This window comes from Lepus europaeus, chromosome 2 (assembly GCF_033115175.1).
Source record: "Lepus europaeus isolate LE1 chromosome 2, mLepTim1.pri, whole genome shotgun sequence".
Taxonomy (NCBI): Eukaryota; Metazoa; Chordata; class Mammalia; order Lagomorpha; family Leporidae; genus Lepus; species Lepus europaeus.
In genome coordinates this window covers 148134296-148151411 of record NC_084828.1, presented here as the reverse complement: position 1 = coordinate 148151411, position 17116 = coordinate 148134296, and the positions used below count along the sequence as shown (strand labels likewise).

General features: G+C 42.7%; 1 protein-coding gene across 1 annotated transcript in view; it reads right to left on the bottom strand.

The window, feature by feature from the left end:
- ACAD11 (acyl-CoA dehydrogenase family member 11) overlaps positions 1–17116 on the bottom strand; it is a 98152-nt gene that overhangs the window by 62940 nt on the left and 18096 nt on the right. Inside the window, exons 6-8 of the mRNA XM_062214657.1 lie at positions 8401–8542; positions 6961–7082; positions 1578–1684 (exon numbers count right to left, since the gene is read on the bottom strand). Of these exons, the coding sequence (XP_062070641.1) occupies positions 1578–1684; positions 6961–7082; positions 8401–8542 (371 nt within the window). The remainder of the gene's footprint in view (positions 1–1577; positions 1685–6960; positions 7083–8400; positions 8543–17116) is intronic.

Below are 17116 nucleotides of genomic sequence, written 5' to 3'. Positions count from 1 at the left end.
ACTAATGCCCCTGGGAAAGGGGCAAAAGATGGCCCCAGTGCTTGGGCTCCTGTACCCTTATGGGAGAACCAGATGAAGCTCCAGGCTGCGGCTTCAGCCGGGCCCCCTGTCCTGGCCATTTGGGGAGTGAACCAATGGACAGAAGATAACTCTCTCTCTCTCTCTCTCTTTCTTTTCTTTTCTCTCTCTCTCAGCCTTTCAAATAAACAAATCTTCTTTAAAAAGTTACAAAGATGTCCAAACTCATTATTATATATTTCTGAATAAAATGCAAAGTCTCTCACAGCTCCCCAAAAATATTTCTCAAAGGAGCTGCTGTATTTTGGATTTTTTATCTCTCATATTATGGGGTAAATGCAGAATCACTTTCTTTTGCTTAAAGCGTGATTTGGGGAGACCGTAAGATGGACGTGGCCTCCACCAGTGTTCATTTTGAATCTTTACTGAAGGGAAGCAAAGAAACAACACAAACTAATCATTATCCTGTGTGCGTGTCTCACAAACGAGTTGCTAGGTGTCGTTGTGAAGACCAGTGAGAGTCACTAGGAATCTCCAACATCCGTCCATAAGATCGTGTATGAAAAACACCCATCCAGGGTTGCCATGGCTTGCTCAGCATTTCTGGGGACCACATGGGACATGCATGCAGTCGGTAACAGGGACATGACCGATGGTCACCCAAAGTCACAGTGGCCACAGTGTGGTCAGAGAAAGCAAGTGTCCCTCTGTGAGCCATAGGGACCTCCCAGCAGGGACAAGCTGCCACAGGACACGACACTGGGGATTGGAAATTAAACAGCTGTCCAGACTCTCAACAGCCCACAGACCTTGAGATCCCATCGTGGCTACTTTGAGCCATGGCCTGGCTATTTCAGTGGACCTGCAAAATTCAGAACCACACTGGTTTGTGTTGAGTTCCACCCACTGAGCTGGCCCAGCGCATCTCCTCCCCACAAAGAACACCAAACTGTGCACCCCCGTCCCCTGCCCCAGACTTGCCCGGCCTCGCCCACCCTCCATGGACCTGCTTTTGCCCTCTAGGCCGAACCTCCCCCTCCTGATCTACACATCTATTGTGCAGCTGAAGAAAACTGCCTTGGCTTTTACTTTTTTCACATTTCTGACTTTTGGTTCACACTGGCAACATGTGTTATGTGTCTCAAAAAGTACTCCACTGATGGAGATCACAGCTTCAAAAGACACTTGGGAAATGCCTGAATTAAATTTCCCAGAATATGACAGTGGGCTAATACATCATGTTAACAATACACGATTCCAAACAGATGTAAATAACTTAAATAAGAGGGAAATATTTAAGATAAGACTTTTGTCTATATCATTAAACAGTTAGATATTCAAATGGGCAAAAAAAAAAGATACTTCTAATCCTAAAGATAAAGATTTTCTCTATATTTTAGGTCAGTCTGTTTTTAGGCATCTAAGAGATTTACTGAAGAACTACTGTGATTGACAGCAGCAATATAAGCAATAAAAAAGAGTCCTAGCCCCCTAACAGTGATAACCATCAAGTACCTATCAAAGGCTCCATCTGGTTTAGCCAAGGGGTGCTCCCTTACCTTTTTGAGAGTTGCAATCCAGTTTCTGCCAGAGGTCCCACGATATTGGCAAACATAAAGCTGTCAGCAGCGGAGTTATTGCCCAGAAGATACCTGTTATATACTCCCTAGGAGCAAATGAGCAGCGAGCAATTTACAATTCATGGAAAACCGCCATCAGTGATCCAATCACTCTTCCGCAGTTTCTCTGCCACGTGAGCCATTAAGCTCACAGGGTAGAAAGATGTGGATCATTGTTTCTTACTGCTGTATAGTATTCTACAGAGTACATGTCCCATAATTTCTTTATCCAGTCTACTGTTCATGGGCATTTAGGTTGATTCCAGGTCTTAGCTATTGTGAATTGAGCTGCAATAAACATAAGGTGCAGACAGCTTTTTTGTTTGCCAATTTAATTTCCTTTGGGTAAATTCCAAGGAGTGGGATGGCTGGGTTGTATGGTAGGGTTATATTCAGGTTTCTGAGGAATCTGCAGACTGACTTCCATAGTGGCTTTAGCAGTTTGCATTCCCACCAACATGGGTTGATGTCCTTTTTTCCCCACATCCTCGCCAGCATCTGTTGTTGGTAGATTTATGAATGTGAGCCATTCTAACAGGGGTGAGGTGAAACCTCATTGTAGTTTGATTTGCATTTCCCTGATTGCTAGTTATTCTGAACATTTTTTCATGTGTCTGTTGTCCATTTGGATTTCCTCTTTTGAAAAATGTCTATTGAGGTCCTTGGCCCATCTCTTGAGTGGGTTGTTGTTTTGTTGTTTTGGAGTTTCTTGATCTCTTTGTAGATTCTGGATATTAACCCTTTATCTGTAGCATAGTTTGCAAATATTTTTTTTCCCATTCTGTCGGTTGCCTCTTCACTTTCCTGAGTGTTTCTTTTGCAGTACAGAAACTTCTCAATGTGATGCAATCCCAAATGTTAATTTTGGCTTTGACTGCCTGTGCTTCCGGGGTCTTTTCCAAGAAGTCTTTGCCAGTGCTGATATCTTGCAGGGTTTCTCTAATGTTCTCTAATAATTTGATGGTGTCGGTCGTAGATTTAGGTCTTTAATCCACGTTGAGTGGATTTTTGTGTAAGGTGAAAGGTAGGGGTCTTGCTTCATGCTTCTGCATGTGGAAATCCAGTTTTCCCAGCACCATTTACTGAATAGACTGTCCTTACTCCAGGGATTGGTTTTGGATCCTCGATCAAATATAAGTTGGCTGTAGATGTTTGGATTTCTGGTGTTTCTATTCTGTTCCCTTTGTCTATCCATCTGTTTCTGTACCAGTACCATGCTGTTTTGATTACAACTTCCCTATAGTATATCCTGAAATTTGGTATTGTGATGCCTCCAGCTTTGTTTCTGTTGTACAAGATTGCTTTAGCTATTCGAGGTCTCCTTTGTCTCCATATGAATTTCAGCATTATTTATGGGATATGTACTCTATAGAATACTATACAGCAGTAAAAAAAAAAGAAATCTGGTCATTTGCAACAAAATGGAGGAATCTGGAACACATCATGCTGAGTGAAATAGGCCAGTCCCAGAGGGACAAATATCATATGTTCTCCCTGATCGGTGACAACTAACTGAGCACCAAAAAGAAACCTGTTAAAGTGAAATGGACACTATGAGAAAGAGTGACTTGATCGGCCCTTGTCCTGACTGTTGATGTACAACTTAATACTTTATCCCTTTTAGTATTTTTTTGTTCTAGTTAATACTATTGGTTGAACTCTGTAATTAACACACAATTATTCTTAGGTGTTAAAATTTAACTGAAAAGTGATCCCTGTTAAATATAAGAGTGGGAATAAGAGAGGGAAGAGATGTACAATTTGGGACATGCTCAAGCTGACTTGCCCCAAATGGTGGTGTTAGAAATGTGCCAGGGGATTCCAATTCAATCCCATCAAGGTGGCATATACCAATGCCATCTCACTCGTCCAAGTGATCAGTTTCAGTTCACAATTGATCATACTGATAGGTCTAAGAGTCAAAGGGATCACATAAGCAAGACTAGTGTCTGCTAACACTAACTGATAGAATCAAAAAGGGAAAGAACGATCCAACATGGGAAGCAGGATACACAGCAGACTCATAGAATGGCAGATGTCCTAAACAGCAATCTGGCTTCAGAATCAGCCCTTAAGGCATTCGGATCTGGCTGAAGAGCCCATGAGAGTATTTTAGGCATGGAAAGCCAAGACACTCTGGAAAAAAACAAACAAACAAAAAAAAACCACACCTAAATGAAAGATCTCTGCGAGTGAGATCCCAGTAGAAAGAATTGGCCATCAAAGAAGGAGGTACCTTTCTCTGAAGGGAGGCATGAACCTTCACTTTGACTATGACCTTGTCTAAATAAGATCGAAGTAGGCAAACTCAAAAGGCTTCCATAGCCTTGGCAACTCATCACTAGAGCCTAGGGAGTTTACTGACGCCATAAACAGGAGTGTCAATTTGTTAAGTCAACAACAGGAGTCACTGTGCACTTACTCCTCATGTAGGATATCTGTCCTTAATGTGTTGTTCAATGTGAATTAATGCTATAACTAGTACTCAAACAGTATTTTACACTTTATGTTCTGTGTGGGTGCAAACTGTTGAAATCTTTACCTAATATATACTAAATTGATCTTCTCTATATAAAGATAAATGAAAATGAATCTTGATGTGAATGGAATGGGAGAAGGAGCAGGAGTTGGGAGGGTTGCGGCCAGGAGGGAAGTAATGGGGGCGGGGAAGCCATTGTAATCCATAAGCTGTACTTTGGAAATTTATATTTGCTAAATAAAAGTTAAAAAATAAAAGATGTGGATCAGCCTGCCAACACAGTGATCTTATTGCAGAGGTAACTACGCCCCTCCACATTAAAGAGCCATACTCACAGCATCCAGTGAACGCCCTTTTACCCTATCAGAACTGTAACGAATAGTCAGAGCAAACCTGAAAATGAACTAAAGACCTCTGTCTCCCTGCAAAGTGGGGGTAGATCTAAAAACAACAAAGAAAGATTAAAAACTGCCAAGCCAAAGAGCAGGCCATGAGATGATCTCTAAGGATTCTCAACCTCCTTTTTGGGCCTCCAATTCAGGTGAAACTGCCCCTTAGAACAGAGATGGTCAAATGCTTCTCAGTCTCCCCTTGCTATTTTTCATTTCTGCACTCTCAGCATACCAAATCCCCATCTCTAAATACAAACAGCTATAGTCCATTAGCTTCTTTTATGACGGTACATCAAAAAGTTCACAGAAAATGGAACTAAAAGATGAATATAGGGGCAGGTGGTGTGGCATAGCCAGTAAAGCTGCCTCCTACAATGCCAGCATCCCATTAGGTGCACCAGTTTGTATCCTGGCTGCTCCACTTCCAACCCAGCTCCCTGCAAATGTGCCTGGAAAAGCAGCAGAAGGTGACTCAAGTGTTTAGATCCCTGTACCCACTTGGGGGATGTGGAAGAAGTTCCTAGCTCCTGGCTTTGGGTGGCCCAGCCCTGGCCATTGCAGCCATCTGGGGAGTGAACCAGCAGATGGAAAATTTCTCTGTCTCCATCTCTCTCTCTCTCTCTCTCTCTCTCTCTCTCTCTCTCTCTCTCTCTCTTTCAAATAAATAAATCTGTTTGGCCATTTGGTACACCAATTAAGATGCTACTTGAACCTCTACATCCCACATCAGAGTGCCTAGGTTCAAGTTCCAGCTTCACTTCTGACTTCAGGTTCCTGCTACTTTAGACCCCGGGAATCAACTGATTTCCCTGCCACCCACGTGGGAAACCCAGATTGAGTTTCATGCTGTTGGCTTCAGCCTGGCCCAATCTCTGCTGTTGCAGACATTCAGGTAGTAAACCAATAGATGGAAGATCTCTCTATCTATTAGTCTCTGTCTCTCCCTCCATCCGTCTCTCTACCTTTCAAATAAATAGAAGTTAAAAATAGATAATTTTATTTTGGTGCAAAAAAATTTTGAAATATATACATTATGAGGAGTCTTCAAAGTGCATTCCAAAAATCTTTGCACAAAAATAAACCCAATTACTTGAGCCATCACTGCTGCCCCCTGGGGCGTGCACCAGCAGGAGGCTAAAACCAGGAGCTGGGGCTGGAACTCAAAATGAGCTGGCTGCCCAAAATGAGACATGGGCATCTTAACCCCTAGGCCAAACACCTGCCCCTGAAAAGCCATTTTAAATTTAAAGCCTATTTGGTATCTGATCTGTGGAAATTGACAGATAATGAAACATTCTTATTCTGAGACACTCATTTATCCAATATGGACAACTCTCAGCCCACAGGAAGAGACATCACAGCTGCTCATAAGGACATGAACTCTGGCACAGAAAGAACATTCATAATGCTCCCTTCAGCCTCCTCTTCCCAATCTTCCTCTAAATCGTAGTCCCTGGCCAGTGATGAATTACCTCAATTCTTTTACTTTTTTTTTTTTAAAGATTTACTAACTGATTTATTTGAAAGGCAGAGAAGGAGAGAGGGAGAGACAGAGAGAGACAGAGAGAGAGGTCTTCCATCTGCTGGTTCACTCCCCAAATGGCTGCAATGGCCATAGCTGGGCCAATCTGAAGCCAGGAGCCCAAAGTTTCTTCTAAGTCTCCCACATGGATGCAGGGAGCCTCAAGTACTTGGGCCATCTTCTGTTGCTTTCCCAGGTGCCTTGGCAGGGAGATAGATTGGAAGTGGAGCAGCCAGGGCTCAAACCAGCGCCCATATGGGATATTGGCACCACAGGCTTTACCCACTACCCCACAGCGCTGGCCCCAGTACCTCAATTCTTAAACCTCCAAAATTGGAAACTGGATTTGTATTAAGGAGGCATTTGTTGATTAATATGTAATTAGGGAAAAAAACTGAATTTATGCTCAATTTCCCCTCAAAAGCCATCACATGAATATGACTGTTACAGAAAGGAAAGTTTTACACCTCTATTCACTCAAAAACACATTGAGGGAATACCACATCCTAGGTCCTGGGCTGCTTCTGGGAAATCCAGAGAGAATCCTTCCTCATCCTCAGCCTTGCTTACTAAGTGGTTTGACAGCCTGAGGCACAGATCATCAGAAGATTTTAGCTTTTTCTTACACTGGATATTTAAGAAATGGCTAACTCTCATATGTTTTTCTCTTTTTGTCATTATGTCTTTTTCTCACCCTCCATCTTCTCAATTTATTATACAAGTATCAAAATAGCAAATCTTACTAATCAAATTTTTTCCTGCTAAATTCCTATTCTGTAAATTCTGAACTTATATTTCACTCGTTTGATACTTGTTACTATGAAAAGCAAAATGATCAAAGGATAAAGAATACAAACACACTGAAGGCCATAAAACACTGTCATTAGTATATTAGTAAATAACAGTGAAACATAAGCTAAAAACAATTACCTGTGCTATTCCAGCCATCTTAAAATATGAAAGAGCGAGAAAGAAATTCCAGTTAGGAAGAGCAGTACTAATTCCCCTGTAATGGCAATATATTGAAATCAGTTCATCCAATGATGGTATTCCTATAAAAAAGAGTGCATAAAATAAACAATAAAAATGTCACAGTGAAGTTTCAAAATGTACCTAATAAGCCATATATATGTATAGCCAAATATAATAACCATTAATCCACACAATAAAATGTGTCCTAAATGCTGCTTCCAAAAAGATCATTGTATACAAAGGATTATGTTTTGCTGTGAATTGCTAGAAGTGGGAGGATAAGTTCAACAAATTAATAAAGAATAAGAATAAATGGGGCCAGGACTGCAGCACAGTGGGTAAAGTCAGAGCCTGCAGTGCTAGCATCCCATATGAGCGCCAGTTTGAGTCCCAGCTGCTCCATTTCCCATCCAGCTCTATGCTAATGTGCCCATAAAAGTAGAGGAGGATGGCCCAAGTGCTTGGGCCCCCATACCCACATGGGAGACCCAGATGAGTTCCTTGCTCCTGGCCCAGCCCTGACCTTTGTGGCCATTTGGGGAGTGAACCAGCAGATGGAAGATATCTCTCTCTCTCTCTCTCTCTCTCTCTGTGTGTGTGTGTGTGTGTGCATATGTTTCCTTCTCTAACTCTGCTTTCAAATAAATCAATAAATACTAAAAAAAAAGAGAACAAAATGAGGCAGTTAAGATGCCTGTATCACACATCAGAGTGCTGGAGTTTGATACCCGACTCTAGCTTCCTGCTGATGTGTACTCCGGAAGGCAGCAAGTGATGGCTCATGTGGTTGGAGCCCTGTCACCCATATGGGAGATCTGGGCTCCAGGTTTCAGCTTGCAGGCCAAGGGCTCTCGAGAGTATTTGGGAAGTGAATGGGTGGATGGAAGATGTCTGTCTTTCTTGCGCTGGGTGCCTCTCATCCTTTCAAATAAATAAATTTTAAAAGCCAGGGCTTTAAAATAATAAGAATAAAACAGAAACTTTAAAATTTTGATTTATCTTATTTATTTGAAAGGCAGAGCAACAGAGAAAGACAGAGTGAGAGCAAGATTGTCTACCTGCTGGCTCACTCCCAAATGCCCACAAATAGCCAGAGCTGGGATAGGCTGAAGCCAGAAGCCAGGAACTCTATCTGGGTCTCCCATCACTTCCGCCTCCTGAGATGCATAAGCAGGAAGCTGGATTGGAAGTGGAGTAGGCAGGACATGAACCAGGCACTCTGATACAGGATGTAGGTGTCCAAAGCTGCAGCTTGTCCAGCTACACCAAAACTCTCACCCATAAACATTTTTAAGAAACAAAAACTATCTAATATTGCAAGAAAATTATTTTTAGTTATGAAGATAATAAAGACAATTTTATATTAATAGCAATTTAAACAATGTTATGCTTTCGTACCTATGCCTTCTTGAATATGAGAGGATTGATTTATCCGCGGAACACTCCTTGGCCAGAAGTAGAACAGGGAAAGATGAGCTAAGTCTGACAAAGGATGACCAACGGTGGAAAGCTCCCAATCCAGCACTGCGATAACTCGAGACTGGAATTCAAAATAACAAAGTCGTTAACGTTTTAAAATTTGAAACAAATGCAATGGGTGAAACAGAAGACACACAAAACCACGCTTCCCTTCGAAAGACAACCTGAGGCCATCGTTGGCAGTCTTTACCCAGAGGGACACAGCTCATCTGCAAGATGACCAGTTGGCCCAGGTCCTGCGGTGCTAGGTACTACCATCAGCCCTTCTGCAGTTGACCTCACACTGCCTCAACACCCCTACTGATCAGCAGGGCCAAAGGCAATTGAAACTTCTCAGAGTAAATGCAGAAAGAAAAAATGACCACAGTCACTTACTGTATTTCAAGACTCCATGCTAAGCATTTGCTCTGGCGATGAACTTAACTATATAGCAAGTATTACACTATTACGGCAATAACATTTCCCAGGTAGAGTTATAGACAGTGAGAGAGAGAGACAGAGAGAAAGGTTTTCCTTCCATTGATTCACTCCCCAAATGGCCACTACAGCTGGCGCTGCACCAATCTGAAGCCAGGAGCCAGGTGCCTCTCCCTGGTCTCCCACGCGGGCATAGGAGTCCAAGCACTCGGACCATCTTCTACTGCTTTCCCAGGCCATAGCAGAGAGCTGGGCTGGAAGAGGAGCAACCGGGACTAGAACCAGTGCCCATATGTGTTGCCGGTGCCACAGGCAGAGGATTAACCAAGTGAGCCATGGTGCCGGCCCCACAATAACACTTTTAAAAGTAAGTTATTTCATGCTGTAGATAAACATAATTGCTTAAAAAAAAAAAGGCACCTTTTTGTAAACAAGTGCAAAATCCACACAAATAAAACAAAGCATTATTATGTAATTTGGAACCAATAAAACAGAAAGCTTTCTTTATTCTACTCTGTAATAACATGTACCAAGTGAATATATATCTTTAGACTGAGAACACATAAACATTAACTGTAAGTAACAGGAAAAGGCAAGCTGCAGAACAAAATGCAGGATATGATCCTATCTTTGTTTTATTTTTTAAAAGGGTTATACATGAATACTCCCTATGTACCCAATTGCAATGTCTGTGGCTACCTCAGGGACTGGGACAGGAAGGACCAGGAACACAGCAGGGAGCCTCCCCTGGAGGGTTCTCTACAGAGGAGTGACATGGTAAGACCTCTATTTCAATGGGGTCACTCTGGCTGCTATGCTCTGGATAAGCTGGAAGGGAGGCGTTTAGGAAGCAAATCCCCTGGCTTAGGCCACACAGGTCAGCAGAGCCCTCTGGCAATGCAGATCCCTGGGTGTCATGCTTCCCTAGGACTCGTCCTGCCTGGCTCCTCTGGAACACCTATAGGGATCCCTGCAGCTTTGTGGAACAATGTGGGCTTCGAAACCAGACAGATCTATATTCCAATCCTAGCTCCACCTTCTACTGGACAGGTTAGTTAACTTCCCTGATCTTCACTTTTCTCAGCCATAAAATAACACTGCTCATACATGGTTCATGTGAAGAGGCACTCAATGAGGGCAGGCAGCACGTCTGTTTCACTTTCCACTTCCTAGCAAACTATCTGGCACATAGTAGGTGGCCAAAACGTGTTTTTCAAAGGATTAAGTACAGAGATGGATCAAAAATTTGATCAAAAATTTGTTAGCGTTACTATGGGAAAAAGAGATTGCAACCTCTTCCATAACTTGACTTTGTAAGACCTTTGATTATTGTGATTATATTGTATCAGTAGTTACTTTATCAGGTCAGCTTGTTAAACTATATTTTTTAAAAGATGCAAATTTCTCTTAAATCACTCTATTTGCTATCTATGCTCTGAACACACAAACAGAAGAGATATTTCCTTGCCCTAAAAATGTTTATTTAAAAATTTTACACACACACACAAATTGAGAAATTTCCCTGGAGTTAAGTTTCAAGACATCTGACACATTTTTCAGGCAATTACACATAACTAACTACAAAACAGTCAGTGAGAAAAGTTGATGGCTCATCAAATTATATCAATTAATATAAATTAGCTGACTATATTTTACTAGAATCCTGCCTGTGCCTGTTTGTATTCAAGACTAAAAAAAAAAAAAAAAAAAAAAAAAAAAAAAAAAAAAAAAAAAAAAACTTGGCATAATTCCCAGTAGTTGAGATGACACTTGCTAGTTCATTACTTGCCAAGGAACACATTAATTATCTGGATCATTTCCTTTCTTCCCTCCCTACCTTTCTTCTTCTCCCTTTAAAAGCAGAGTGTCAGGGAGAGACAGGGAGTGACAGAGAGAGAGAAAGAGAGAGGGAGAGAGAAAGAGAGAGAGAGAGAAAGAGAGAGAGAGATCTCCCATCCACTGGATCACTCCCCAAATGGTCACAACAGCCAGGGTTAGGCCAGGCTAAAGCCAGGAGCCAGGAACTCTATCCTGGTCTTCTACATGGGCAACCAGGGCCATAGCACTTGGGCCATCCTCTGCTGCCTTCCCAGGTGCATTAGTAAGGAGCTGGATGGAAAGCAGAACAGCCAGGACTCAAGGCAGCACTCGGATGTGGGATGCCACAGTTGCAAGCAGCAGCCTAACCTGCTGTGCCACAGATCCGGCCCCTCTGACAGCTTTTCTGAGACCTCAGCACAGTGAAATGCTTTACCTTTGTTAGGGACCACATGGTTGTGTCCCTGAAATTGTGGATATTAAAATCCTAACCCCAATGATGATACTAGTGGGTGAAGCCACAACAGTGATTAGATCATGGAGTCCTCACAATGGGATTAGTCCCCTGTGAGTTGAGAGAAGAGTGTGCTCCCACTGCCCCCAAACACCGCCTCTACTGCAGGGAACAGAGCAAGACATGGCCACCTGGGGTGGGTCCTTGGCTCAGTGGTTAAGACATCGCTGAGGGGGAGGTGGGGTAGCATCCCAAACCAAAATACCTGGGTTCACGTCTTGGCTCTACTCCTGAATCTACCTGTTTGCTAATGTGCATTGTGGGTAACGGCTCAAGCAGATGGCTCCTTAGCACCCACTGGGGAGACCCAGATTGAATTCTGGTCTCCTGCCTTTAGTCTGGCCCAGCCATGGCTGTTTTGGGAATTTGGAGAATGAACTATTGGATGAGAGCTCTCTCTGTCTCTGCATTTCAAATGAAATGTATTGGTTAATTTTTAAAAGACATTCATCTGCAAACCAGTAAGCAAGCCCTCTCCAAACAACGGTCTGTCGCCATCTTGATGTTGGACTTCACAGCCTCCAGAACTGGGAGGAATAAATGTCTGTTAAGCACTGTGTTTATGGCACTCTGTTACAGCACTCACACTGACTAAGACAACTACCAAAGGACAGCTATTGAAGGGCACTGAAAAACTATTCGTAAAATGAAACAGTTGGGGAAAAAATAATTCCTCTGGCTTTCCTAATTATAAAATTAAATTCCATAACAATGTGTTTCTCAACTACACTGACATTGTAGAGGCAATGGGAAATTCAAAAGAAATATCCTTTGAAGTACAAGTTTAGTTTTGCCTATTCAACCATTTCTTACTCCAGAAGTTAATATATATACAAGTCTTAAGGGCAGAGGACTTTAGAAGAACCAGGGTGCACATTCGTACATGTGTATTTTAAGTTAATTTGAGTCCTAACTAATGAGCAGATGGAAAACCTTTGGATATTTGTTTCTTTTCAAATACGTTTGTTTTTCAAATTGAAATGTCACTATGCAAAGTTTACATCAAACTCCAAAACCTTAAGCATTTCTCTACCATAAGATTTATATTTGGAAAGTCAACAACGTGTTCCAGGAAAACCGGATGTGCTACTGAAACACTCGCTCAGACATGCTTCAGATGCTTTACAAACAAGTAACTGCAAATAACTCGGGATTATGAAACGGGGCAACATGCTTTTGTTTTGCCATCCCCTTTAGAAAACATCTACCGGTTTATTTTACACATTCCTGGAAGGTTTGTCATTTGAAATTGTTTTGTTTTTTTTCCTTTCTTAATTGTTGTATTTTTTTAATGATACAAATAAAAACGTTGGTGTTTTTAAAAAAAACCCTCAAAATTTAAACATTGTGGGAATGTTTAGGATTTAGTGTATAATATAAAAATTTGCTTATATCGTAATATTTCTCTGAAGAGTAGAGCTTGACAAACAGGCTTAGAAAAATAGAATAGAGGCCGGCGCCGCGGCTCACTAGGCTAATCCTCTGCCTTGCGGCGCCAGCACACCAGATTCTAGTCCCAGTCGGGGCACCGATCCTGTCCCGGTTGCCCCTCTTCCAGGCCAGCTCTCTGCTGTGGCCAGGGAGTGCAGTGGAGGATGGCCCAAGTCCTTGGGCCCTGCACCCCATGGGAGACCAGGAGAAACACCTGGCTCCTGCCATCGGATCAGCGCGGTGCGCTGGCCGCAGCGCGCTACCGCGGCAGCCATTGGAGGGTGAACCAACGGCAAAAGGAAGACCTTTCTCTCTGTCTCTCTCTCACTGTCCACTCTGCCTGTCAAAAAAAAAAAAAAAAGAAAGAAAGAAAGAAAGAAAAATAGAATAGAAAAAACAAGGGGTAAAGAACGGAAAAGAGAAGATAACTGAAGTAGGTTGAGCACCAGCCACCTGCCAGGTACCAGCCACTTGCTCCATCCAAGTCACCTCCTTGTGGCTGCCTCGCAACCCTGATACTGTGGTGCTTTTCTTGCAGTTTACGAGAGGCACACAACGTCGGTTTCCTGCCCTAGGTAACCCACCATTTCAGGAAATCTGCATGATGGACACGGGAGCTCAGGGCACTATTGTTACAACTTCTTGAGAGCCAATTCTTATTTCAAAACACAAAGTTAAAGTAAAAACTAAGGCAGAGTAAGAAATTGAGTAATTTACTTTGAGATCATACTGCTAGGGAATGAAAATTAAGCATAAATAAATGCTTACATAATTAATTAATTCACAATTATTTAGCTAAAATCAATTGCTAGGGTTAAGCTGCCACTTGTGATACCAGTACCCCATATGGGCTCTGGCTCAAGTCCAGGCTGCTTCATTTCCAGTCTAGTTCCCTGCTAGTGGCCTGGGGAAATTAGCAGAAGATGGCCCAAGTACTTGGGCCCCTGCAAGCATGTGCGAGACTTGGAAAGAAGCCCCAGGCTCCTGGCTTCATATTGGCCCAGCTCCAGCAGTTAGTGGCCATTTGGGGAATGAACCTCTCTCTCTCTAACTCTGTTTTAAAATAAATAAATTAAATCGGGCCGGCGCCGTGGCTTAACAGGCTAATCCTCCGCCTTGCGGCGCCGGCACACCGGGTTCTAGTCCCGGTCTGTCCCGGTTGCTCCTCTTCCAGGTCGGCTCTCTGCTGTGGCCCAGGAAGGCAGTGGAGGATGGCCCAAGTGCTTGGGCCCTGCACCCCATGGGAGACCAGGAAGAAGCACCTGGCTCCTGGCTTTGGATCAGTCCGGTGCACCGCCTGCAGCGGCCATTGGAGGGTGAACCAACAGCAAAAAGGAAGACATTTCTCTCTGTCTCTCTCTCTCACTATCCACTCTGCCTGTCAAAAACAAAAACAAAAAAACAAAAAAACAAAAAAAATTAAATCAATTCCTTCAACACAGATTCATAATAATCATGTAAGCATCTGCTGTCTAAAGATGAGTAAGATACAGTCACTGCTCTAATCCAGTGAACCTAACCCAATAGATTCCTATTTACTGGGCATCCATCATATAGACTCTAGAGACAAAGACAAGAAAAGATAGACACCTTCTAACCTTAAAGATATCTTAACCTCAAAGAGAAAAAAACCGCTTTCACCCAAAATCCTACAAATACGAGGGGTCCTCAAAAGGTCCATGAAAAATGCATCTTGTAAAAAATTATGCACAGATTTCAAAATTTTTTGGACTCCAATAAACTTGTCTGTTAATTCTATTTTCCCCCAAACTTTCTGAAGTCCTGTCACATGTACAGGGGAATGCACACAGGCACACATCAAACTCATTATAACCCAGGGCAGACTGCCTAATTTTTGTGCAATTGACTCCAGGGGAGAGAAACAAAGTCTAGGGGCAAACGTGGCTCACTGGGTAAACAGGCCACTTGGGATGCCTGCATCCCACATCAGGGTGCCTGAGATTAAGACCTGCCTCTGCTTGTGGATCCAGCTTCCTGCTAATATGGCTGGGAAGGCAGCAGATAATGGCCCAAGTACTTGAGTCCCACATGGGAGACCCACACGGAGTTCTGGATTCCTGGCTTCAGCCTGCCTCGCCTTATGTACTGCAGGCATTTTAGGCAGTGAACCAGCAGATGGAAGATTTCTCACTCTGTCTCTCTGTCTCTTTTTGTCCCTCTGCCTCTCAAATAAATAAAAATGAATAAATAAATGTTTTAAGAGAAACACAGTCGAATTTCCCATTCTCTAGTGACTTTTTTTAATAAAGAGAAATGGTCAACTGTTGACTGAAATTATACAGTAAAGTTCCTAGCTCTCAATGCTGGGCCACAGAGTGCCTTCCTTCCCAGTCTGCACTGGCAGCTCTCCAGGCTGGCTCACTGCAGCAGCAGGGTGGGTGCTGCTCTCTCACAGGTACCCGGGATCTTGGCTCCCCATTTGCATTCTGAGATTCTCCTTCCTTTCTAACCGCACGTTTCAGAACACACAGCTGGCAATGAATAAACATGGCTTGACCTGAATTCTATCAATCATACGTTACTTCCATGAAAACTTTGCTACAATATTTACAGGAGGAATAAGATGATTAAATGTGATATAACTGGCCAGCGCCGTGGCTTAACAGGCTAATCCTCCGCCTTGCGGCGCCGGCACACCGGGTTCTAGTCCCGGTTGGGGCGCCGGATTCTGTCCCGGTTGCCCCCCTCTTCCAGACCAGCTCTCTGCTGTGGCCCGGGAAGGCAGTGGAGGATGGCCCAAGTGCTTGGGCCCTGCACCCGCATGGGAGACCAGGAGAAGCAGCGGCCATTGGAGGGTGAAGACCTTTCTCTCTGTCTCTCTCTCTCTCACTATCCACTCTGCCTGTCAAAAAAAAAAAAATGTGATATAACTAATAATTATGAGATTATTGGGTATAAGGCAGATGATACTTTACCAACTACTACATAACCCTAAATTATTAAAAGATAAAAATATGTTACCAAATTACCATTACAGCTAAATAACTAAGTCATGCCTTTATTAAGTTGCTTCTAAAAAAAAAAAAGTCACCCAAACTAATAAATACCCTTCCTGTCCAAAGGAAAATGAAACCTCGTTGACAACTTTAACCCTATAAAAAATGGTTTTAAAGTATGATATTGAATATAATTAAATATAAAAGGAAAACCAATATGGTGCTTACCGTGGCTTGTTATTGCTTTCATAATATTGTGACTAATCCTAAAACTTAAACAACTTAGTAAACAAAATATAATCCACTAGGAGATCTAGAAATGGATCGTTCCTTAATTGCTTAAGAATACACAGGCTCTATAGCTATAGGACATGCAGAGGATTCTGACACACCAAAGATAGGCTCCTAAAATATTTACAGATCAAATTATACACCAGAACCTGCTATGTTTTGATGCATAAATTTTATAATTCCTCTGGGTTACAAATCAAAATAATTTAAATTTCCTAATCTAAAGATAGATAGCTAAGAAAGTCCGAATTCAGAATTCCTTTGTGCTGTTAACACAAGTTATATAGTACACACACACACACACACACAGTCCTAAGCTTACAATGGCACAACTTCAGATTTTTCAACTTTACAATGATGTAAAAGCACTACACATTCAGCAGGAACCATACTTCCAGTTTTGATCCTTTCCTGGTTTCTCATCTTTTTTTTTTTTTTTTTTTTTTTTTTTTTGACAGGCAGAGTTAGACAGTGAGAGATAAAGAGACAGAAAGAAAGGTCTTCCTTTTTCCATTGGTTCACCCCTCAAATGGCTGCTGCAGCCTGCACATTGCGGCTGGCGAGCTGCGCCAATCCGAAGCCAGGAGCCAGGTGCTTCCTCCTGGTCTCCCATGCGGGTGCAGGGCCCAAGCACTTGGGCCATCCTCCACCACACTCCCGGGCCACAGCAGAGAGCTGGACTGGAAGAGGGGCAACCGGGACAGAATCCGGCGCCCCAACCGGGACTAGAACCCGGGGTGCCAGTGCCACAGGCGGAGGATTACCCTAGTGAGCCGTGGCACGGGCCCTTCTCATCTTCTGGGCTAAGCAACACTCACTAGATTCTCTCTTCCCCTCTCCCTCACCTGCCACTCTCTCTGGGCACCAGGCAACAAGCTGCAGCTCCAACCAATGTTCTTCACTCTATGATGTGGCAGTTCAGCTGCAATGAATGCATTTCCCCACCTACAATGGGTTGATAGATGTAACCCCGTTGGAAGTCAAGGAGCATCTTTATATATTTAGAGACACTCAATCTTAATATCCAAAATGACTTTTCTATAAACATTTTTTCTCTCCTGCTAGTTAAATATACTCTTCTGCTTTTATATTATTCTTGGGCTTTCAGTTGATATTGTGCTATTTTGAATTATGACAACAATGAGATTTATATTGGTATTTCCCCCCTCTTCCTATAGGGAAAGAACATGAATCCCAAAAGCTAGCA